At 33.7% G+C, this 26,097-nt stretch overlaps 2 protein-coding genes across 2 annotated transcripts in view; one reads left to right on the forward strand and one right to left on the reverse strand.

The window, feature by feature from the left end:
- Positions 1 to 3,172, reverse strand: part of LOTGIDRAFT_119253 (hypothetical protein) — a gene marked incomplete at both ends in the record, with an annotated part of 4,384 nt that extends 1,212 nt beyond the window's left edge. The window contains 3 exons of the mRNA XM_009057581.1: positions 1,850 to 1,946; positions 2,494 to 2,619; positions 2,945 to 3,172. Of these exons, the coding sequence (XP_009055829.1) occupies positions 1,850 to 1,946; positions 2,494 to 2,619; positions 2,945 to 3,172 (451 nt within the window). The remainder of the gene's footprint in view (positions 1 to 1,849; positions 1,947 to 2,493; positions 2,620 to 2,944) is intronic.
- A 5,030-nt stretch (positions 3,173 to 8,202) lies between these two features.
- Positions 8,203 to 26,097, forward strand: part of LOTGIDRAFT_119149 (hypothetical protein) — a gene marked incomplete at both ends in the record, with an annotated part of 95,251 nt that continues 77,356 nt past the window's right edge. Inside the window, one exon of the mRNA XM_009057582.1 lies at positions 8,203 to 8,343. Within this exon, the coding sequence (XP_009055830.1) occupies positions 8,203 to 8,343 (141 nt within the window). The remainder of the gene's footprint in view (positions 8,344 to 26,097) is intronic.

The following is a 26,097-nucleotide window of genomic DNA, read 5'->3' on the forward strand; positions in this document are numbered from 1 at the left end:
ATAAAATATCACTGTAACATTGTACCCTATAAAATATCACTGTAACATTATACCCTATAAAATATCACTAACATTATACCCTATAAAATATCACTGTAACATTATACCCTATCACTGTAACATTATACCCTATAAAATATCACTGTAACATTATACCCTATCACTGTAACATTATACCCTATAAAATATCATTGTAACATTATACCCTATGAAATATCACTGTAACATTGTACCCTATAAAATATCATTGTAACATTATACACTATGAAATATCACTGTAACATTATACCCTATGAAATATCACTGTAACATTATACCCTATAAAATATCACTGTAACATTATACACTATGAAATATCACTGTAACATTATACCCTATGAAATATCACTGTAACATTATACCCTATAAAATATCACTGTAACATTATACACTATGAAATATCACTAACATTATACCCTATGAAATATCACTGTAACATTATACCCTATGAAATATCACTGTAACATTATACCCTATAAAATATCACTGAAACATTATACCCTATAAAATATCACTGTAACATTATACCCTATAAAATATCACTGTAACATTATACCCTATCACTGTAACATTATACCCTATAAAATATCATTGTAACATTATACCCTATGAAATATCACTGTAACATTGTACCCTATAAAATATCATTGTAACATTATACACTATGAAATATCACTGTAACATTATACCCTATGAAATATCACTGTAACATTATACCCTATAAAATATCACTGTAACATTATACACTATAAAATATCACTGTAACATTATACCCTATAAAATATCACTGTAACATTATACCCTATAAAATATCACTGTAACATTATACCCTATAAAATATCACTAACATTATACCCTATAAAATATCACTAACATTATACCCTATAAAATATCACTGTAACATTATACCCTATAAAATATCACTGTAACATTGTACCCTATAAAATATCACTGTAACATTATACCCTATAAAATATCACTGTGACATTATACCCTATGAAATATCACTGTAACATTATACCCTATAAAATATCACTGTAACATTATACCCTATAAAATATCACTGTAATATTATACCCTATAAAATATCACTGTAACATTGTACCCTATAAAATATCACTGTAACATTATACCCTATAAAATATCACTGTAACATTATACCCTATAAAATATCACTGTGACATTATACCCTATAAAATATCACTGTATCATTATACCCTATAAAATATCACTGTAACATTATACCCTATAATATATCACTGTAACATTGTACCCTATAAAATATCACTGTAACATTATACCCTATAAAATACTCATTTCAAAATCAATTCTGTCATTTTATTTCAGCCATATTTTCGACTTGACTCTCTAGTTTAACAACTCTATGATTAACAGAATTAATGTGAATAAAAATTGGTACAAGCAAGACAATTCCCTTTATCAATATCTCGTCTACAGAACAGCAAAATCAAGAGTACAAATTGTATAGTAGTGGACTCCTCCAAAGAGAAGTATCATCAAGTGTTTAGAAAAGAGTAAGCATGGTCTGCTTCAATGCGACAACCACTATTACTATATAGGTCAATGTTTCTTTCTTTAGCTGAGCAAATCTTTGAAACCTGGGGCCCTTAATTTTAAAATCCTAACTCAAGATGATTATTAGTGTTCTGATAAATTGATTTTTACTGTATTTCTCAAAATCTGGATTTTTATCTTAGTTTATTTTTTTGAAAAAAGGTCCCTGTCTATCAAATAGTAAATGAATCGAACATTACCAAATTCTTTGGTGAAAATAAGAAAAAAATTCAACCTGAAAGTGGTAAATTTGTGACTGGGCCTTTACTGTTACTTTCTGAGTTCTTCTTCATGCTGTGAATAGTCCAGGGTCTGTCATAGGGATCTACTTTCTATAAAATATAAAATAATAACTCATGTATCTTTCTACAATACATTGTTAACATTAGAGTCATCAGTGACCTATTCAACTAGATCAAAGTAGCAAGACCAGCATACCAAATCATAAATTATAGATAAATATAGACATTAGGTTATGTTTTAATATTTAATAAGTATTTTAAAACACTCTGAGGTCAATCAAAAAACCAACAAATGAGACTTAATTAGAATTAAGAGCTTCAGAAAGATAAGCATGAGCTTAATACATCTTAATACTAAAGGAGCTAAACAAAAACACAAGACAATATTATGGAATATAACACACTTCTTTAATAACGTTATGTGCCTAACCTTATTAAACAAGTGTGTTATATTCCATAATATTGTCTTGTGTTTTTGTTATATGTGCTCCTCCCTTCTTTATGTCGTTCAAATCTTATAAAAGAGCTCAAATTGAAATAAATTACTAAAATTGAGATCAAGTAAGGAAGTGTTTGTGTATGGACCTTCTGTACAAGATAGGGTTCTGATGGACGTTAATACAATAAAATAACCAACCTGTTGATGTGATCTAGATTTTAAATGTTTACACATCATCAGTATATTATTAGAAACAACATTACAACATCTACACCAGTGAGAACGATGGTCCACAAACTTATAATTTATAGAACTTGATGACGACTGAAATTAAGGAATAGAGTTGATATAAATAGACACAAAGTATCAAACTGAGATTAAGAAAAGAAATGAAATAAATGGAGTTTTACTTCCTACTTTTCTGCACCTCGTGGGCTAATGTAGATGGTTGACTGATAGTAAAGACAACACCATTATGGATCAACTTCCTCTCTAGTTCTCTTATTCAACTAAAATAAGTATTATGATAGACATGAAGAGATAACCCAGTTGCTTTAGATGTATTATTTTACCAATGAAAGCTACATCTTTAAAACCCCTTGCTCGATAAAAGAGGAACTGTTTACAACCCCTTAAAGACAATACTCACTTGTTTATTAGTACTATGGGCATCTCCTTTAGATTCCACCTTGATTTCTGGCTTCTGATATTTTTTCACATCCAATGGTTCTTCAGCAGCTCTCCTTAGAGCTCGAATCTGCTCTGTGATCTCTTCCTGAAGCTTACTGTTCGCCGTTAGCAGAGGATCCTTGTGTCCATCTCTCTGTCTCTGACGTTTTCTCATGATTTCATTCTGTTGTTTCTTTAGCTTCTCCATCTCCTTCTCCAGATTGTCCAGTTTTTTCTGCCTCTCGTCATGCTCCTGTTTCAGCTTGGCTTTCACCTCTGGCGGTACGTCAGTGGGTATGCTTTTAGATTTCGATGTCTCTTCAGTTTTAGATTTCGGAGCTACAGTAATTTTGCGAATATGTTGATCTGTTTTCGGCATAAGTACAATACGAGTTGTTTCTGGTGATGGCTGTTTGGGTGGCTGGTCTAAAATATTTTTTGAAGGCAACACCCTTCTTGAATCAGCATTGGTACCAATTTGAATCTTAAAGTCCTCAGGTAGTTTTTTATCCACCGAATCATTCCTGTTGGATCTTTCCTTGGGGGCATCTCTAGAATCTGTCCTCGGAGGCAGATTATCAGAACTAACTTTCCGATCTCTGGAACTTCCTCTTCGATCTCTGTCTCTTGACGAAGGGCGTCTATCTCTGTCCTTGGACGAGGGGCGTCTTTCACGATCTTTTGAAGACGGTCGTCTATCTCTCTCCCTTGAATTTCTTCTTGTACCAGTACGATCTTTAGATGAAGGTCTTCTATCACGATCCCTGGAAGATCTTCTCCGATCTCTATCTCTAGAAGATCTTCTCTCTTTCGAGTCCCTACGTCTAGGGCTCCTATCCCGAGAACCTCGTCTTTTAGGACTTGGTGATCTTTTTCTCTTGGGGCTTGGCGAGGTTTTTCTTTTGGGACTTCGTGAATCTCTTCTCTTTGGACTTCTGTCTCTTGACCGTCTTTTAGGGCTTTTGGAACGACCTCTTCCAGGACTTTTCAATCTAGGGCTTTTTTCTAACGAACGTCTTCGCCTTGGACTTCTGTCTGATGAACCCCTTCTGATGCTTCTGGACCTTGACCTTTCACTGGAACGAGATTCACGCCGTGACCTTTTATTCATGGATCGATCAAAGTCGTCATAATCGTCAAAATTGTCACTTTCTCGTCTGTCACTGACAGTTGGCATGGCAGGGTGTGGCATCACGTGGGTTGGAGGTGTCCCAAAAAAACCAGGGGGTGGGGGAAAACCTTGTGGATAACCAGGGGGGAAGCCAGGAGGGGGATAACTATGTTGATTTGGGTGGACAGGGATGCCAGCCAGAGGGAAAGCTTCTGTTACTGGGGGGTAAGCACCACCCTGGCCATAAGGGTTATATGGATCAACTAGGGGGGGCTTCGAGTCCGAGGAATCTCGTTTTGAGGAAAGAACACTTTCAATTTTCTGTCCAGTTTCTTTTTCTTCTGGCTTCTTCATTTCTTTGCTTTCACTTTTCTCTTTACGAGGCTGGGAGTCTTTTCTTTTGAATAAACCGGCTGTGAGGTCAGCCCCTGATAACCCTCCCCCTAGAAAAGAAGCTGACTGATTAATGCAGATATCTTTTTCTTTCACTTTGCCCTCTCGCTCTTCTTTCTCTCTTGCAAGCTCCTGCATTCTCTTGGACATACCAAAATCAAAACCGATTGACTGTAAAATATTTTGAATTGTGTTGGTTGTCTCGTCTTTCTTTGGTTCGTCCCGTACTGGAGTTAACTGCTGAACTCCAAACCGACTCGCTAAAAGAGACTCTGATAGCTGAGATGCCTGACTCACTGGAGGTAATAGATCTTGTCTTCCCATTGAGGCTTTCAGTTGATTCACCGTTGACAACAGTTCAGAAGTCTGGGAACTCGAAAGACTGGACAGTAGATCCATTTGTGGATTTCGAGATTGTTGTTGCGGCTGCTGAACACCTAAGCCAGATAAAAGATTTGATGGAAGCCTAAGGCTGGACAGTAGATCATTGGAGATGTTGGGTAATGCTGACATTACGTCTGGTTGTCTTGGTTGAGACACTGGGAATATCGACGACTGGCTTGGTGGAGCTTGGGTTTGTTTGAGAGATGCTAGAGCAGCTTGGATTGTTGACATTGATTCATCAGAGAGAGCTGTGATCCCACCAGGCTGCGTTGTCACTACACCAGACCCTCCACTAAAACCAGTACTCACTGGTACATTTTGCTGGGATCTTGCAATATCACTAGGATGCATCCATGATCCTAGCCCCATTTCTCCCTTATTACTTGCTTTCTGCATTGCAGCACTTATTTGCCGGCTCACGTCCTCACCATACAGAAACCTATCCTCGTCTTCCTGTTCTAAATAAGACGACATACCAGGCAGCCTGGTTTTATCTACACCTCTGTTTTGTGACTGAGCCATGGCAGCTGGTCTGTCTGGTAAACTTGATGGTTGTTCTTGTGGTGTTGGTTGACTACCAGGTTCATTGGCAGGTGCTTTCTTCTTTAAAATGGATTTCAAGGGTTTGGTAGCTGGCTGACCACTTGGTGTAGACACTGAGGCTGAACTTGGAAACAATGGTGCTTGATTTAATGGGGGTGTTGGCAATAAGCTACCTCCTCCCCCAGGATTGATTTGACCTCTAGGGGGTTGGGGCAACAGGCCTCCTCCCCCTCCAGGATTGATTTGACCTCTAGAGTCCTGCATATTAGAAAATTGTCTGTTATCTCCTCTTTGTAGGTCTCTTTGTCCAAAACCATAATCCATGGATCCAGGATGTCCTCTGGGAACATCTGCTGATCCATTTCCGTATCTCCCATACTGATCATCAGCCTTCAATAGAAAAACAAGCAGTTAAATCACATTCAAAGAAAAAAAAAGAAACCCCTTCTCAAAGGCCCACCAATACCACCCAAATGACAAATGTTGCCATGCATGTAGGTATGTATGAAGTCTAACAAACTATTTCTATTTGGTTATAATCCAAAAACTATATTCTTTCATATAAGAAATTTATTCTGTAAAACTGTCAAACTCTGATACAAAATTGTTACCACATCATTGAAAATATTCAGTGTATATTTTTAAGAGCAAAGAGTTTAATGTGTATTATCCCTCCAGATATCAGCCCCAATTTAATTGCTTCTTCCATAACAACTTTTTTGGTGGCAAAACCGTACTTATATGAAATCAGAATATTATTGTTGCTGCACATACAATTTATTCGCTTGAAAATATTATAAATGTGTGCCCCAAGCTTTCCAATCTGACTACGTGTATGATGGCTATGCAATGCTATGACATTCAGCTCAAATCGAGGCTATCCAACTATGTTTAAGTCTATGAATATTATACCCTCCTTTAGTCCAACCCCATGCTATAGAAATGTTGACATTTAGGCTCAGACCTAATTTAGGTTTTTAAAAGATTCCAGTAAGATGTCATGCAAGCCCTACTCTAGAATCATAAACTGGTCTTTTCTGTGAAGGTGATTGTTGTCGTGGTGGAGATCCTGGCCGTTTCCTATCGCCTCGAATCATTCTGTCGTGATCGTCTCCAGATATCAATCTCATTGTATTGCTGAAAGTTGGCTGATGATGGCGATGTTGATTATTTTGTGCAGACGGATTTCGATGATTTCCGGCTGAAAAATCCCGATCTCTTCCACCGAACGGAGGCGGGGGACCTCCCCTTCCTCGTCCACGTCCATAATTGTGGGAATACGCCATATTTAATCCTTATTTTGACATTTAAAATGCATAAACACAAGAGAAGAATTTTGTCTTAATTCTTCCATGTAAATCTACCGTGCGCACGCAATTTTTACGACATCTTTGTCTTGATTTAGGCAACAATTTTCATTCAGCATTTCAAATTGAAAAAGTTGACAGTTGAATTTTATGCCAGATTTTTTGTCAAAGAAATCATTCAAGTGAGTTACGATTTAATTTATTTGAATTTGACAAAATTTAAGTCGAAGTTCCAGAAATTGCGACATTTTCTGAAAGGTCTTTAAATAGTAGACTAGACTCGATCGTCACGACATTTGTAAATAATCAATGAAACGGACGCTGTGGTATAAAACTGGATAATGAAATCTATAAACACGCGTGTTAAGTCTTTAACATCCAGTCTTGTTATAAAACGTAAAGTCATTTCATTGTAAATTACGTCTGGATGATTTTGTTATGACTGGTTGTGGGAGTGGCGGCGGCAAGTTGAAAGAATTGTGAGTCAGTCAGATGGAGTAAGTTATTCAATGACTCTCTAGTCGACTAGTGTAGTAGTGTATCGTCTCTATGTTGTTAAATTAGTGTTTTGGATTATTTGGTGATCGGCTTCAGTGAATATGAAGTCGGAACTGTCGGCAAGAGGTGAGGCTTTTTTAATTTCTTATTTTTGTTTGATATTTACTTTTCCAGCTTCACATTGCACTAGGAAACTGAAAAGATGAAGAATAGAAACAAGATTTTATTTGTTGTCTGTAGTTTCCTGTCTTTGTTCAAGATAATATGTAGAACACTATTGTTTCTATTTGACAGATAACGGCCCACTTCAGATAATTTACACTACCGATAAGCCAGTCCTTTTAAGAATATATCTTTGTGTTTTTGGCATTCAAATCCAAATTGCACTCTTTTGATTCATTTTCTTGTTGCTGAGACTCAAATGAATATTTAAAAATATAAGCTTTATTATGACAGTGTCAATAGACTGAGTTAGCCCATTGTTGGCATTGTTATTGTTATAAACAGCAGGCCTACAGTTAAAAGGTTTTAGCTGTAAACTGCATATATCTTTGTCAATGCAATGAATTCACATCCCTGTTGACCCCCTGGAACTTGTCCAATTTATGCCAGACAGACCCAGCTTGGTCCCATCACAGTCCTTCTTCAATGCCTTCAATATTCAGTTCTACCATAATGACTAGCTATAGGCTTACTGACAATAGTGTCTGACCAATGTTTTATGTTGTCTGACTAGTTTAAGTATCTGAATTGCATTCTCATTAGATTAATGGAGTCAGATTGATTCGAAAGCTTTTACCTTAGTAAACAATAATTTAACAATTTGAAATAAACTTATAGATTTTCGCTGATCCAACAGCAAAGAGCTCTACTGACAGTGGCTCAACTACATGAGTGGGGGTCTGGCGATTTGATTCAACCGGTCCCTGTGGTGGTTTAGCCACAGCCACAACTGATAATATCAGAGCCTCAAGATTGCTCAAATTGTTCTGTCTAAATCCACAGAAATATTTGAATATTTTTTATATTTTTTCAGGATGTCGTCCGGAAGATGGTGTCAGGGATATGATTATTATTAGTGATATTGATGAAAATGGAATAAAAATAAATTTAAAAACCAGATATAACAAGGACCAGATTTATGTATCCTTTATGTAAATAGTTGACTAGAGTAATCAGTGTATGTTTGGTTCAGGAGAAATCCTGGTTAAACCCATGACAATCATCTGAATTGTCAATAATAGATCAGGATTTATCATTTGGATCTTGAAGTGAGTGATCATAAGTTTCAGATGAATTGGATAAAAAAATCCCAGTTACTATTGATCCCAACTGATTTAAAATGAATCTCTAACTCCAAAATACTAGTTTGCCAAAACATAAGTAGCAGCAAACAAACTATTCATATGAGGAAGTTGTATATTAATTATAAATGAGGAAATAATTGTTATAATGAAAAGTGGTTAGGATCTCATCTGACAGTTACGTTGATTTTTAAGGGTTTGTGATTAGATATTAATCTTGTATAATTATGACTATCAGTAGGGATTTGAAATCTGGTGTCTAGAAGAGTAAGCATGCCTAGTCTCAGAAAATCAGAGTGTTTTATAATTGATGATCTCTTAATATAAAAATTGATAAAAGGAGAGGCTAGGATATGGTGTGCTGTATCTAATAGAATTTACATACCATGACAATCCTTTATATAGCCTACTTATACAACCTAATTAAATACATATTATAATATACACTGGAATGTCATAACATATCCTGCATTGCTGTCACAAGTACATAGCTTAAATACTATATGTATGCATATATGATCGAAGTTTTCAAACAGGCTTTAAATTCAATGTTATTTTAAGACCAAAAAATCCAAATTTGATTTTGTCCTCAACACAAGACAATCAAGTTGATCAGGGTTGCTGTCTGATTCTTAACTTGAGATTTGATTGTGTTATTTTTTAATTCATTATAAAGTGAAAGTGGTATTGTGTCAAGTCTGCCTGGTCTGAAGATGAATCATCTGATTGATTTTAAACTATGACTAGATTATACTAGATTCTAGAATATCAGATTGATTAAATCATCACATTGTTGTACATTGTTATTGTTGTTCAATCTTTTTCTTTTTTGAAAGATATGTCATGTTAATGGGCATATTTTATCACAGGCTGGTCTGGAGTGAGAACATAACGCTATATAGCAGTCTGGTATAAAAGAGTCTATTGTTGGTGTTAAAGTTTAATCTAATTCTTCGTATCAGAGTCAGATATTTCTGGACTTTTAGTTTAAAGTTAAAATGTAAATAACAGTACTGGAAGTTGATTTATTTGTAGGTGGATTGAATAGTAATAATTTCAATTATTAAGTACTATTGAAAATACCTACAAATAAATCAACTGAAAATATCTAATACATAATATACTATGATCTTAAACTACTGAGAAAAATGGACTGTTGATGATTACGTATCCACTTTTTTATGTTCATTCATTTCATTTATTTTTAGACTCGATCATGTACCAGGGTACCATAAAGATAGGAACTCTTAGGGTAGAAATTACTTTCAATCTCTTGGCAATTATTCTATAAATAATTTAGGATTATGATATAAGATCTCAAAGATTCTGTCTACTAGCAAGTTTATGATTTTAAGATAAAACTATATAAATCAGTTTCTAAGATCAAGTGCATGTCTGTTTTGTTTTAACTAAGTTACAAAATGGCGTGGTTTTATCATTCAGGTATTGATTTGAAATTCGAACTGTTCCCACTAGAAATAAAATGTAACATAACTTGTATAGAATGGCTAGTAATTCTCAAGCATTGTTTTATTAGTTTATTACCAAATTATAACTGAGAGTAATGTTTGTTTATTAGCTGGACTTTTGTTGACTTTAGTTTTAAAGGTCTCTAGCCCTCTTATACACAGTTTTACATGGTTATTTTGTCAGTTTTAGGGTCATGTGTTCCATAATATTTAAAGACCTGTTATATTTTAATTTTGTTTGTTAGTTTGTTTACGCTGGTTTTGTTGCAGAAGGCTGTCAGAGAGTTATGTATGATGGTAGCTTGTTATCAAACTGATTTTGGCTGTTAATTTTGTCACAATGGAATCATCTCTACCTTGTTTATGTAGTTTATATCTGGATACAATTTTATAGATAACAATTGCTTTAATAAAATAACTTGCAACGTTTAAACAAAGATTCTTCCATCTTTATCAAGCAATGATTTTCATTGATCATTGATCATCATTGCTTGATAAAGACGAAAGCATCATCGTTGAACGTCACAAAATATTTATTAAAGTAATTGTTATCTATATAATTGTATCCTGTTATTTATTGCCCAGTTACTAAATACCATTTAAGGAAGTTTATGTAGTTTAATGTAATTAAGACAGGATAGGATCTCTATCAGCTTATAATATTGAATTGATTGCTCAAGTCAGGCAGTAGGAATCAGAGCCTAGTTCCACAAAAAATCTTAATATCAATTTTTGTCTTGTCTATTGTATTTCTTCATGTAAAATTCTATACTCATGACAAATGATTTTTTGTGAAATGCGGCCCAGATTACTAAAATTTAACACCACTTGAAATAAGGAAAGAGAAACTGGATGTTTCATCATATAAAGCATTATGATAAAAATATGAGTAATTTTTCATTCACTTTGTTATAGTGATCTGATATCAGTGAAAGATGGTGACTGTCTCATAAAAACACTGGCCAAGGTCACAAAGTAAAGATTTATGATTAAACAAGATGCAATGGAAAGGTTAAGATATAATGAGATATCTCAGTGAAAGAGGAAATATAAAAACTAAATGTATCATCAATATTTAGGTTACTACTTTACTACAGCTTTATAGAACAATAATCATTGGTAAAAATTTTATGCAACGTTTCGTGTTTATGTAGTGTCTGACAGTAACAATTCTAGATACTAGTTAGGACTGTATAGTCTTGTGTTAAATCTCTATATGATGACAGATGGTTTTATCTTACAAGGGCCATTATACATGTCTAGAGGAGGTTTTATAGGTTCCTGCATTCTTAATACATGCTTTGAATACAGGATTAATCTCTCAATAGTGAAACAGAGTTCATCACTTGTAAATATGTATGACACACCTGCCCTATCCTAACATATTTTAAAATCATTGCAAGTTTCTCTCTTTCATTATTTTTCATAATACAGCCAGGACTCTGATTGGCTATAATTGTTAACGTACAATTTGCTGCATTTTCAAAGTTACATGATACAAGAAAGGTGACTATTGCGGTCAAGGTATAACACTCAGTCAAAAGCTAGACATTGTGAAGATGTTTGATAAACAGCATTGTGAATCTAAAACTGGCTAAAGTTGCATTGACTGTATTTGAATGCAAATAAATTACTCATCCTTTGTTACCCTCGAGTGAATCCATCAAATATATCTAACAGCGAATAATGTGCATCCCATTCTGTTGAAAAGTGTTTATACAGCACATTCAGAATTTAATCCAAATTTTGTTTGACCTGTAAAGGGATAAGTTATGTATAAAAAATCCATGTGTTTAAAGCAATGATCATGATGATCCTTTACTTTTATACATTGTTTTTTATTCAATCATATGAATATTGAGAGTTTTATTAAAAGTCATCCAATGTGTCCCTTCATTCAAATCAAGATGATTCTCAGAGAATATTGAATTGGAAGGAAACAGGAGGACGTTTATGTGATTTGACTATAAGTTGGACCTCATGAATATTCTACTATTTGTGTTGTTTGCTTTTTGTAGTAAATACAACTTTCAAATCATTCATGAATTTAGTTTAGTTTCGCTTCTCAATCAGTGATTTATAACTTTTTTGTTGACTCAGTTATTAAATACCTACTTGCTGACCTTGAGGAAAGGCGTCAATTCTAGAGTAAGCCCAGTTGCTATCTGGTTCCTTTCTCCCTGTGGTTTCATGTATTGAGAATAGAACGTCTTGTTGATGGGAGCGGCCCTGAAAGTGAAGGCCAAGTTTATTAATGGACTATAATCAAATTGATCGTTTTAAATTATGGTATAAAAGTTTTCAAACTGTACCAGAAATATTTAAACAGCCAATAGATTAAAAAAACTAAATGAAAATTTGACAGGTGTATTTAAATCAGATAATAACCTCTAGGGTACATTCAACATTTGAATTTAAAATTCCTGTACAAACAAACACATTTTACTAGTTACAGATTAACCTGTTGAAATTGATAAATGTGAAAGATTAACTATCTGGTGTTATTATTATTATTGTTAACTACAGACCCCCTGCTGTTAAGAGGTTTTTATGGCCAATACTGACCACAGGTCAAATGATCAAGACTAAATACCAACCACCAGTACAGGTGTAGATAGATCATAAAATATCAGACCTGTCTATAAAACACTAACACTAGCTGGTGATACATGTTCACCATTTCTTCTTCAATATGGTTGATTTTAATCTGGTATATTTTTGTATTTTCTTCATCAACTTGGTCCATTTTAATCTGCAGTATTCTTGCATTTTCTACTTCAACTTGGTTGATTTTTCACTTTATATTTCACAAGTTGATAAAGATACAGGCCATGCTGGTGCATGTATTAAAAGGTAATTGGTGAAGTGCACTTACTCTTTTTGTGAAATTTAGGCAAGAATACAGTATTGAAACAGAAAGTGTGTTTAACTGTTTAGCTAGGAGATCTTGTCAAACATGGCTGGTAAATTCAGTCAAATCTATAGCACTGCTTCAATGATTATGATTTATAATGTTGAGTTTAGAACTCTAGTCAGACATGACTGGTAATCATACTAAAATCACAGAGCAAAGAGCTGTATCAACACTCTGAGCTGTAGTAAGGTATGACTGGTAAATACAATCTAAACAACATCCCTGTTTCAATATTTATGATTATTTAAAGTAGGGTTTATAATGTTGAAGACCGATTGTCAGACATGACTGGTAAATACAGTAAAATCAACAACCCTTCTTCAATACATACGGTTGTATTTTTGTAAGGTTTAAAATGTTTAAGAGGCAAGAACTCTTGTCAGACATGACTGGTAAATAGGCCCACAGCTAAATCAGCAGTCTACAGCTGTAGTAAGGTATGACTGGTAAATACAATCTAAACAACTTCCCTGTTTCAATATTTATGATTATTTAAAGTAGGGTTTATAATGTTGAAGACCGATTGTCAGACATGACTGGTAAATACAGCTATATCAGCAGTCTACAGCTCTAGTAAGGTACGACTCGTACTAAACAACTTCCCTGTTTCAATATTTATGATTATTTAAAGTAGGGTTTATAATGTTGAAGACCGATTGTCAGACATGACTGGTAAATACAGCTATATCAGCAGTCTACAGCTCTAGTAAGGTACGACTCGTACTAAACAACTTCCCTGTTTCAATATTTATGATTATTTAAAGTAGGGTTTATAATGTTTAACTAAGAGATAATAATTATTTAATAGATTTCCTGTAATACACTGACTATTATATACTTGACCAGCTTTTATAACCTGTGTTTATATTAGGCTTATCAGGTCAGTTAATACCCCCTGACCAGAACAATGGATATTTGGTCATTTTGATCCTTGTTAGGGCTCTTAATAGGAAACTTGGTTGTTTGTTAGTGAGTTACATATACATGTGTCCTGTCGTGATAAAAACAGTCAAATTAAAAGTCTACAACTCTAGTCAGACATGGCTGGTACAATAACCACTGGCAGGATCTTTGGAAGGGCTTAAATTCGAAAGATTATTCTGTTATTCTATGGATTTTTCATACACTTAGACGGCATCTTTAACTTTTAGCATTGATTAATCATCCACTGAGTAAAATTAAAAAATGATTTGGATTTGGTCTGGTTGTTTGTTTCTATTGAAAGCTTACCTATTTTAAATACAATAAAATCAAAGTCAAACAGGTAAAAAATTATCGATGAGGTAGACAAAACATTGATGGGGCGAGCTAAGTTAAAAGTTTCTGTTTTTTTCGATACCCCTCCCCCAATTTTGTGATAATCTAAACAGAAGTCTAGCAGCAATTAGTGACAAGACAGGATGTCATGACTTTTTTACCTTTTAATATCTTCAATATAATTTATCATTACCCCCATTTTTTACTCGAAATTATTAATTTAATCATGATTTCAACCTTTGAACTTGCCACTAATTGAGTATTGAACTGTACTAATTGCTATAATCTAGGCTAATGAGTGTTAATTAAGGATGCTCACTAATTGGCCAGACTAATTAAAACATTGCATCAATTTGGTATACTGTAACTGGAGATACGGTTTTTGGGGTTTCCTCTTACATAATTATATAATAATATGTTTTAAAATTGTGAACGAACCCCACAGGCCCTTCCATGTTCATTGTTCAACAGTAAAAATTATTCTAAATATCCATTATAATAGGGAGTTGCTTATTTGCATCTTTCATGGCCAGTAACATACTGAGAGGTTGGTCCTAGTAGTATAGAGATTGTTACATGTATATCTAAGGCAGGGGACAGTTTTTGGCTTTGATTTCTGTTTTCTGCTTTCTTAGTTATCAGTTGACACAGATCTATCAAGTGGTTTGATGAATGAGCACCTGAATCTGGAAGTAGCCTCAGTCTCCTCCAGTTCTAGCAGAAATGAGAGATAAGGTGTTTGTGTCAGTAGATTCTATCTATGAGAACTGAACCATATTGTGTAGTAGAAAGTTAATTTAGTTTCTATATTGATAGGAGAGTAATATTACTATTATATCAGTCAATACAATCGGTTAGTCAGTCGGAAATACCTACTTCATACTCCATATCTTGATATTACATTCTACAATCTTTACTCTCTCTAGATGTTGTTATTAGCTGTGTCAACTGGTTATTGTTTCTAGCTATTTATATGCAGGTCGGAGGGACTGACAAGGGAAAAGTGTCCAGTCGTTCTGATAGGACAATTAACATAGGCGCCGTGGCACATTAATGATCCCTACAGATGGAATCAAATGAGTAGGGTCAATGTCTCTCCTTGCACACTGCATCCTCATTAGTTCTAACAGGAGTTAGGAGATTTAGGATGTAAAATTCTCATCTCATCTCATTTATTTCTAGCTATATTCATTAGCCATGGGAATCAATGAAATGCAGATCTACTCATTGCTGAGTTATTGTTATATTTGCCAGCTTTGTCTAGTTGGAGCACCAAAATGCCTGACTGACTGATGATCTTATTCCCTGTAATTTTCAAGAGTTCCTTTACTTTGATAACTGACAGTAATGTGCTGTGTTAACCTTCCAGAATGTACTCATGTGGAGGTAAATATAATGTATCACTCAAAGCTAGCTTCATTCTTTCTTCAGTTTGAATTGATGTATCTCAGATGAAATTATTTCAGCTGTAAATTCTTTTCAAAAATCTAAAAGATACCATCAAACTTCTTCAAATTCATGAGATTTTATGAAGTAAAACTAAAGTAAGATGATTTGATTGTAGCTGACAGTGTAGACCTAGTATTTTAATTGTCATCTTGTTGTATCATTATTCATCCAGAACCAAGCTGGCAGAACTAATGATCAGAGAGGCACAAACAATATGGCTGCTGCCGTCTGCTATCTATTAGTACATCACCTGTTTCTGCTATCATCTTGTTAACTGTAATGTCAGACAACTTCAGGTGTATAACTGTGTTTCCACTGAGAATTGAAAAGTAAAGCTAGCTCGAAGCTAGGTTAGAATCAGCTTGATTGCCGAATGTGTTGTGTTTACACTGAGTTTAGCCTCAGTGACAAAGTCACACATTATTGACCCATCCACCCTGTAAGCTTTGTTTTCAGTTGCCTACTATGGTATTGAAATGGCGTGAGATGTCAGTGGTAACTGACAGTGGTAACTGACAGTGTTTTCAATTTCAGCTCTTTTCTCCCAAGCTATGTTGTTTTCTATTTAGCTACCACAATGATACCCTACTGTTTTCTCATCCCTCTGCATGCTTGTTGATATTTTGTCAGTAGGGAACTGATAGTGCATTCAAAGAGAAACCTTCACCATCAGTTTCACTACCAGTTTCACCATCAGTTTTCACTTTTAGTTTCACCATCAGTTTTCACTTTTAGTTTCACCATCAGTTTTCACTTTTAGTTTCACCACCAGTTTCTCACCACCAGTTTCACCATCAGTTTTCACCATCAGTTTCCACCTTCAGTTTCACCATCACTTTTCACCATCAGTTTCCACCTTTAGTTTCACCATCACTTTTCACCATCAGTTTCACCATCAGTTTTCACCATCATTTTCATTACCAGTTTCACCACTAGTTTCACTGTTTCACCACGAGTTTCACCGTTTCACCATCAGTTTCACCACCAATTTTACCACCAGTTTCACCGCCTGGCACCAGTTTCACCATCAGTTTCACCATCCTTGTATAAGCTATCTGCTATCTAATCTAATCATGTTTTAATGATAGTAATACAAGTTTTATAATAGTGTGTTAAACTCTGGTAAAACATGTTACTAGCTGGTCTTTACACCTTCATTAAAATATATATACTGTATATTTGACTATTAGTATACTTGTATAGGGCTTGTCAAACCGGGGGTGAATTTAGAATTTTCAAAAAATAAAATGGAGTTTTGCATCTTACTTTTTGTGCCGTATTAGGCTAATGAAAACGGGTAACATCATGCAGTGTGCAATGAGGGAAATTTTGTCAGGACAGCGGCATTAGTCAACTCTTTTTCGATTTCTAACTGTTGGGGGATCTTTAACGTACACAGCCTGTAGCACACGGGGTTTGGTTTGTTGTCCCTTCTGAATACTTGACAACTTTTCCATGTCTATGAGAGATTCAAGAGAACTGCAAGGTGTTCAAGTTCCTATGACAGACTGACTGACACTATAATTAAGTGTACAAATAAGAAAGCTGTATTTAAAGTGTCTAAGTCGATGATGGTAAACCATGATTTATATTGTCTGATACCTTCCTACTGATATCTTATCTCACTATAGTTCATATATTCTACAGGGATCTTGATATAGCTGTATTTACCAGTCCTGTCTGATACCTTCCCACTGATATCTCATCTCACTATAGTTGATATATTCTACAGGGATCTTGATATAGCTGTATTTACCAGTCCTGTCTGATACCTTCCTACTGATATCTTATCTCACTATAGTTGATATAATCTACAGGGATCTTGATATAGCTGTATTTACCAGTCCTGTCTGATACCTTCCTACTGATATCTTATCTCACTATAGTTGATATATTCTACAGGGATCTTGATATAGCTGTATTTACCAGTCCTGTCTGATACCTTCCTACTGATATCTCATCTCACTATAGTGGATATAATCTACAGGGATCTTGATATAGCTGTATTTACCAGTCCTGTCTGATACCTTCCTACTGATATCTTATCTCACTATAGTTGATATAATCTACAGGGATCTTGATATAGCTGTATTTACCAGTCCTGTCTGATACCTTCCTACTGATATCTCATCTCACTATAGTTGATATAATCTACAGGGATCTTGATATAGCTGTATTTACCAGTCCTGTCTGATACCTTCCTACTGATATCTTATCTCACTATAGTTGATATAATCTACAGGGATCTTGATATAGCTGTATTTACCAGTCCTGTCTGATACCTTCCTACTGATATCTTATCTCACTATAGTTGATATAATCTACAGGGATCTTGATATAGCTGTATTTACCAGTTCAATAGGTAGACTGTGGATGTATTCTGATTGTTGAAAGCCTTAAAAGAGTTGTAGATTAATCTCTGATGTCATTTCATCGTAACCACTTGAATTAGTCTCTAGGGGGTGATAAGATAATAGAATCACTGTCCTGTCTACACTGTGTTTGTACTGGCATGGAAACTTGTTAAAGTTTCTATAGTGAGACTAGTGACCTTGAAACACAGATTGAGCAGATGTGTTGTTTGATTGACAGATCCAGGCTGAGGGTATGGAATTGATTATGAGATTTGTTGCATTGGAGATATCTTCTAAAGAAATGAAATGATTGATATTGTCATTTGATACCAGTAGCATATTTTTTGTTTTCAGAATAATTACTATAGAATAGAATCCAATTAAAATCTCTATGATATTTAATTAAGTACATCTTCTAAGAAAGAAATTTTCAAAAATAGATCACAAAAGTATCGACTTTTGATAGAATCTACTTCTTATTCTTGTACCGGTACTTCACAAATAAATTTTACAAAACAATGAAAGACGTATCTCGACAACTCTTTGTCATACACCTTTAAGAGATTGTAAAGAAGTTTTCTAAACTTTGTATGTGTATCTGCGACAATGAGAGCATCAATTAGCCCCATTCCAATTTTCATTACGATGTCTGTGGTTCTTGCAATTCTATTAATATCTATGCAGTTCCCGTCATAAAACATAGGGTAAGTGGAATTGAAAGAGCCACAGGCGTTGGAATGAAAATTGGAATGGTGTAAATTGATGCTATCAGTTTAGAAAACCTCTTTACAATCCCTTTAATATTTGGTGTGTTATTTTGATATATTTTTGATAGAAGATCTAAATAGTTAATAATTCACCATCAATTTGTAATAATGTCCGTATTCTCATATTACTCTAACAAAAGATTAAGTTAAGATAAAAAAAGGACAAAATATTCAAATGCTTTCACATCCTCTCTAAAAATGGAGGAAGATAAAGTGATAAATTTGAATTGATTCTGTATAATTTCCCTATTCTCGGGTTTCTAAACCAATAGATTTAATTGGCTAATACCAGTAAAAATACAACATTAGTCCTAGTGATAGATGATACGTTTGGTAGCTAACTAATGATTACTAATTACTGGAGAGATTTGGGAACCGATAGAAAAAATGAGCCAGTTTTTACGAGGACAACAACTTAGATTGGTTAGGTATTGGTAGCATATTATTGTACATGGTCAAACCTCTTGACATTGATCTTTCCTGGATTATTCATTTCCATTTCAAGCTGGGTAGACAAGATTATTGAAGGTCATCAGGATTTCACACGCTGATAAATATAAGAACTCATGACCACCATTGGTTTATATTGGTTTGACTTAAAGGGACAGTTGCGCCATTTTGTGGGGTTGATTTGAGTCTTGAAAATATGTAAATAGTCTTCACGAATACTAGAAATGTACGAAAATCGCATAATTATTGTGAAAATATATCATATTATGACTGTGCTTCAGTCTATCCTATAAAACAGGTGAAGAGTTAACACAAAATTCAATAGTTGGCTGACAGTTAAGGTTCCTAAACTGACTGACCATATCAGACAAAACTCTTCCCAATCTGTTTGTGTGTAGGATTGTATGGTGTCATAAGAAAGGGATATTTAAGATAATTATTGAGAACTATAGAGAGTCTCCATGGTTAGAAACTATGTTATTGTAATACTGGTACAATATTCATACCCTACTAAATGATTTGATGTTGTTTTAGCTAATCCATTAAAACCATCAATCATTGAATTGAAATCAGTCTGATGTTTATTCTGTATAGAGTTTGATTGTATTGTCTAATGTTGAAGTACCAGCACTGTAATCTTGTTGTTCAGATTAGTTTAGTATTGACTATTCCATTATCAGCACCATCTGCCATCAAATCCTGCAAGTCTGTAACTTGTTAAGACAAGATTTAAAACAGGCTGTTGGTATGGTTTAAAAATGTTTTGTGAAGGCTGAATGGAAATAAAAACTCCATGTGCTGGTACTAACGATCTGAACTGCAAAATGAAAGTTCCCAAAATCCAAACAGTTTCACAATATGTCTCCCTATCTGCTCTGTATGTAAAATGCAATGGTTAGATGATATTGATAGTGGGATGAAAGCCAACTCTTGGAAGCACTGGTCAATCAAAGCCTTAGTCATCTAAAATTCCACAATGGTCTGAACTATTCGTCTGGCGTAGTTTCCTAATCTATTTTGTGTAATTAGCTGGATTATAGAGAATGAAAGTCAACACAGGGCTGCCTCTTGGAAACACTGGCAAAAAGGCATCAAGAAATTTCTTGACTGGAAGGCAAATCAAAGAGTCTATGAATGAGACAGTGTGACCATTCTTTTTGGTTTCGATTTCCTACCTACTTTGTCAATGATAAGATTATAAGAAAATCTTGTCAAAAAGTAGTTCATACTATTCTTTCTGGTTTTATTTCCCTATCTGTTTTATGTGTAAAATAAGTTATATTATAAGATTGATAATAGTAGTGAAGTTGATTATTATTATAGTGTTTATTTAGTTGATAGTGACTCATATTTTTATTGTCTGAACCTGAGATAGCAGTCTGAATCAATCCATTCATAAAATAGTTATCATTTCTTTATCTCATATTTCACACTATCATACACTTCTTCTAACTATTATAGTTTAGATAGTTATACGTACAGAGGATTCAAACCCTTGGCACCATGTCACCTTGCAGATGACAATCAAACTAATATCATACATCTTTCTTTGTATCTCTTACTTCTGTAAGAGCTGTTGAGATAGCTGTATTTACCAGTCATGTCTGGCTAGAGCTCATAAGGGGTACAGACAGCTGTTCACCGGATAATTACTCACTAGACAAATCTTTTATCACTTACTACTTCTAACAAGGGCCGTCATTCTCGAAAACTTAACTTATAATGATTTTAGTGTTCCAGACATTTGATTGGTCAATCACTAAAATTGATTTTAAATTCAGTTTTATTATCCAATCAGATTACTGTATGTCTGAAAATCAGGATTTTATCTTAGTTAAGTTTTGAAGAATAAGGCCCCAGGGCTCTTAGATAATACAGCTGTATTTACCAGTCATGTCTGGCTAGAGCTCACAAGGGGTGTGGAGAGCTGTCACTGGATAGTTGCTCACTATACAAAAATCTCACTGGACAATTGTTGTCCAAAGAAATGAAAAAATACAACATACACCCTACTTGATATTCTCTTATTGATTCAGAATAGGAAATGTGTAATGTGTATATGCAGACTTGTAGAGTTGAAATATTCAACCTCACAGAGTAGCTAGCCTGCCATAGAAACATATCCTCATCAAATCCTGTAGTATTCCTGCCATAGTGCCATATCCCAGGTGATTGTAGTATTCCTGCCATAGTGCCATATCCCAGGTGATTGTAGTATTCCTGCCATAGTGCCATATCCCAGGTGATTGTAGTATTCCTGCCATAGTGCCATATCCCAGGTGATTGTAGTATTCCTGCCATAGTGCCATATCCCAGGTGATTGTAGTATTCCTGCCATAGTGCCATATCCCAGGTGATTGTAGTAGGTTTTGTGTCTGTGAATCTATTAGAGGGGAATTGGGAGAGATTAACTTGATGAATAGAAATCAATTGATCAAATAGTTTGCTTCGATCTCAGAAGAGTTGATAAAAAATATTCCTGATTTTATCAAGTGACATGGCCGTTCTCGATCAACGATTTCACTTCTAATTGTAAAATGAATAGAACTAATTGCTTTAAAATGTAAAAAAATAAAAACACAGGAAGAAGAACTTTCCTTTAGGACATCCTTAATCTGATGTACAGCCCTGAATGTCACTCATTAATAACTATGAATAAACTAAATGAAAAGAGTTTTTGATTTTTCTTGTTTAAATTTATGATGAGAGTTATTGAAGTAAAAGAATAAGGAAATACTGTGGTATATTTAAAATGAGGAAGCTGCAAGTGAAAATGATGAAGTGAGGTTGAGTATGATCAAATTGACTATAATGCATGTTTTTGTGTGTTATTTCAGGGTAGACCTGAGGAAGTTGGTTTTATTTGAACAATATCTAATTCTCTAATATATAGAAATATTAAAACAGAACCTGATAAAACATTGTTATTACTCACAGTTTCACTCTCAGAAATATACAACATTTACACAATGTACAAATATATAAATATAACTGATTTAGAAACAAACAGGGCTTATATCAATCTGTCTCGTTAAGAAAGTTGTTTAATTATGGTCCATGTTCATACACACTGGCTCTTTTACATTACAATAATTTAACCATTCTCAGAACAACAATCTCACTGAACATTGATCTACATGAATACAATCTTAATCTTAATTTCACAGAAAAGCCACCATTTACATTACCAGTACAGTAAAAGAACTACAATTTGAAACGATACATGTTATTTCAGCCTGGTGAACAGTTCTATTAATTGTATATTTACAGTAAAGAAGGGATGATCAATGATAACTGGATTCTGTAAAAATGGCAATTTAGTTAAAGTATTCAAAATACTAGAGTGACCTTCATTATGATCATATAAGTGTAGTTTATGAAGTGAAATTATTTGTAGAAATGTATAATTATGGGTTTTCTATAATCCAGGGTTTGTGTTCCATGACATTATAACAACTATATCAGTTTAATCAACTGAATGATTTTATTTTCTTCTTCTTTGCTTCATTTAACTTCTATTATGACCCTTAATCCCTGGAATGTTTACACTGTTATAATAATTATTTACATACTTTGAAAATTTTGAGGGTTTGTTTTCGTACTATAAGAGCGTGTGGTAGAAAGAAGAGCACTTGAAGAAAAATTTTTTTAAATCTAAAAGCATATTGAAAGTTTTTTTTTTATTAGTGTTTTTTGAAAGTTTTTTCTTTGGAATTATCTTTCATGTTACCACTCTGTCATTTTTGACATCCAGTCAGACATGACTGGCACAATCCTCCATTATTTTTATCTCTGTTCCTGACTATCAATGAATTAAAATGATATCTAGTCAGTATTTGCTATTGATTTGCTGTTCTAGTTACTATAATATTATCAGAGGATTGTAAAACAAACAATCTATCATTGTACCAACATACAGAATAATCAGACCTGATACTAATTCCTCCTGATATTTCTACAGATAATCAGACTTTTATGATGGTTCCAATATCAGCTTAGCTTAGTTTGATTGAGTTAGATCGGTACCGATTCCTGACTGTATCCAATCGGATTGAAGGTTGTATTGACTGTTAAATGTGATGATGTCATGGTGACCCAGTTTATTATCATTCTAGTCTGTTGCTGCAATATTTTAATGAAGATCTGCACTGTACAATGGTGGAAATTTTTCCAGTCTTTGAATGCAGATTGTATTGACTGTTAAAATTAATGTTGTCATGGTGACCCAGTTTATTATCATAGCCTGTTGCTCTCTACTTTGAATTGTTTTACTGAGCCAATGAATATATGAAGTGTACAATGGGGAAACTGGTATTGTTGTTACACTAGGATAGGGATTGTATGGAAGTTTTCTAAACTTTTTATGTGTACTGGGGACACTGATAGCATCAATTTACACCATTCAGTTTTAGAAACTTGTGATCTACTATGTCATAGAACTGAAATACAGAAGAACTGTGAATCTATAATTAAGATAATGGAGCATGGATAAAACCACTCTCTGATCTCATTTTCCAATTTGACCTTCGACCTTTCTGTTCCAATGACTCATTGCTTTCAAAGTTCCAATCAAAATAACGTGACCTCCGTTCTTTTACTGTTTCTGTTACCAATTAACAGATGACAGAAGTTACTAATTCTAATTTTATCACTTGATCTTAGTTACTGTACCAAATTAACTCGTGACAAATTGTATTATCCTTCTGAAGACAATGTTATAAATGAAATTGTCAATAAATTTGTTAAATTCCTCTGATAACCTTGGCTGAGTTTCTCAATAGATTATGTGATTAGTAGTTGTTGTAAGTGTAAAATATTACAATGAGAAATAGTATTTACTACAAAAGTTGATCATAAGATATTTTTTTTGTGTGAATCTGGATTCATCAGAATATGGCAGAATCCACCAGTTTTAATTTTATCACTTTTTTAAGCTACAGAGTAATTTACAACAAATTGTATTAATTCTTCTGAAGACAATGTTATCAATGAAACTGTCAATAAATGATAATAGCTCACAGACACTTTGTAAGTCTAACAATACAGTCTCAGTTACATAATGGTAATAGATTATTCAGAGGAATCAGCATGCCCTAGGTCTAGTTTAAACATTTCATCAAATTCTTATTGATATTTTCAATGAATGCTGCAACTCAGGTTTCTTACAAATTTCAGATAGATAAGACTTTATTGAGGTAGTTTTATGTGTAAAAATTGTTGCTCTAATGTAAAATCTAGGAATGTAAAGTCAATATTCAGAGTAAATCTGAACAAAACAATATATAATATATTTATTCAAGAGTATTTATTATGATTTTAACAAGAAAAAACTTTAAAAAAAACCAGTAAAATAAAGTATACTGTGATTGAAGGATGTAAATTCCTCAGGATTTATCAATCATATGAAATATGACAGTTTTATAGCCAGACTAGATTGATTGGTGTTGTTTATTTCTATATATTTTATACTAGTAATATTCTACCTTTATAACTCATCTTTATAATCTATCTATAAACATAGTATTCTATTTGATACAGCACGGATTGGAGGATAGTTGCTCACTCAACAATGGCTCACCCGACAATGGCTCACCTGACGATGGCTCACCCAACAACTAACTCCTTATCTAGTATACAACTGTCCATACTCCTGTAAAACCATCTTGCACTTGGTGCTAAGACAAAGTCTTGACAATTATGGGCATAGAATATAGGATTTAAGGATCCAGGAGTGTTCGTGGACGAGATTTATGTCTACTTTCTTGACGTTGTTGCGATCAGTTTGTAAATTCTGACAAATAAATTGCAGTTTGGATGGGTACACACCTGTTTTCTCCTTTTTATTGGACATCAAATATTAAGCTGTCATAAACTACTACTGAACAGTATTTTAATCTGTCTAGAGAGTCCACATAGTTAATATGATTAAATTATAGTAAAATATTGGTTGTAATATTATTTAGAATGAGTTTTTTGACAACAGAATATGTAACTGCCAGTGTTTTTTTAGGTTTAGAAGTATTTTCAGAAGTTTTTTAACTTTATTTATATATTTGATAATATGATGATAATATAAGAGTTGTATAACTATAAGTAAATGATATTTCAATGGGAGGTTCCTTCCTGTCTACTTCCTGTTTCTGTATTTTAATTGTTTATTATGATATTATAATGGTTGAATTTCATAATTTACTCAAAATACAGAGTCATAGACTTGTTCACAAATAGCAGTTTGTTTCCTAAAATAAAGGTCATTATTCTGAACATGAAGGTAGAATATTAAGTCATTGTTTTTGCACTGCCATGAAAATAAATACCTAAAATTCAGATGGTTAATGTAAGAAGAAGAACAGAATCAGCCATGTTACTATACATCATGGTCAAACCTTCAAAGGGGAATATAATTTGTTAAAAAAGATTTATTTATTTCTCATTTCCCCTTTAGAGAGTCCACATAGATAATTGTTTTATAATTTCTTTTATATAACATTTGAATCAAATTTTTATTCCAAGTTTACAAGTTAATGTTCGATATATATGCTGATATCACAGACTAGGTAGTTGTTGGTAGTTGGATTGGTTGAATTGGATGGTTCCGTGCTGTTGGTTTAAACAGCTGATTGTCCTGGACAGTTTATACCTTACTTATTGAAGAGTCTTCATAGCTAAAAGTATTTAATTGATATTTTATTTTTTTGATTATAACCCTATCATAAGGTTAAATGTGATCCTAATTAGTTATTAAAAATTGATTAATCATTTTAATAGGCTTCTAATTAGTTAATTAAGTTGGGTAAGTAGGGCAATATCATGATCAAAATATAAAATGGCCTAGACCAGTTGACGTGCTCGCAGTGTTTGACACTTCATGTTGACCTTTTTAGACTGATAGGCTAATTATAATTATAAACTCTTTAATTTACATGGGTCAGA

The sequence above is a fragment of the Lottia gigantea genome (genome assembly GCF_000327385.1).
Source record: "Lottia gigantea unplaced genomic scaffold LOTGIsca_30, whole genome shotgun sequence".
Lineage (NCBI taxonomy): Eukaryota > Metazoa > Mollusca > Gastropoda > Lottiidae > Lottia > Lottia gigantea.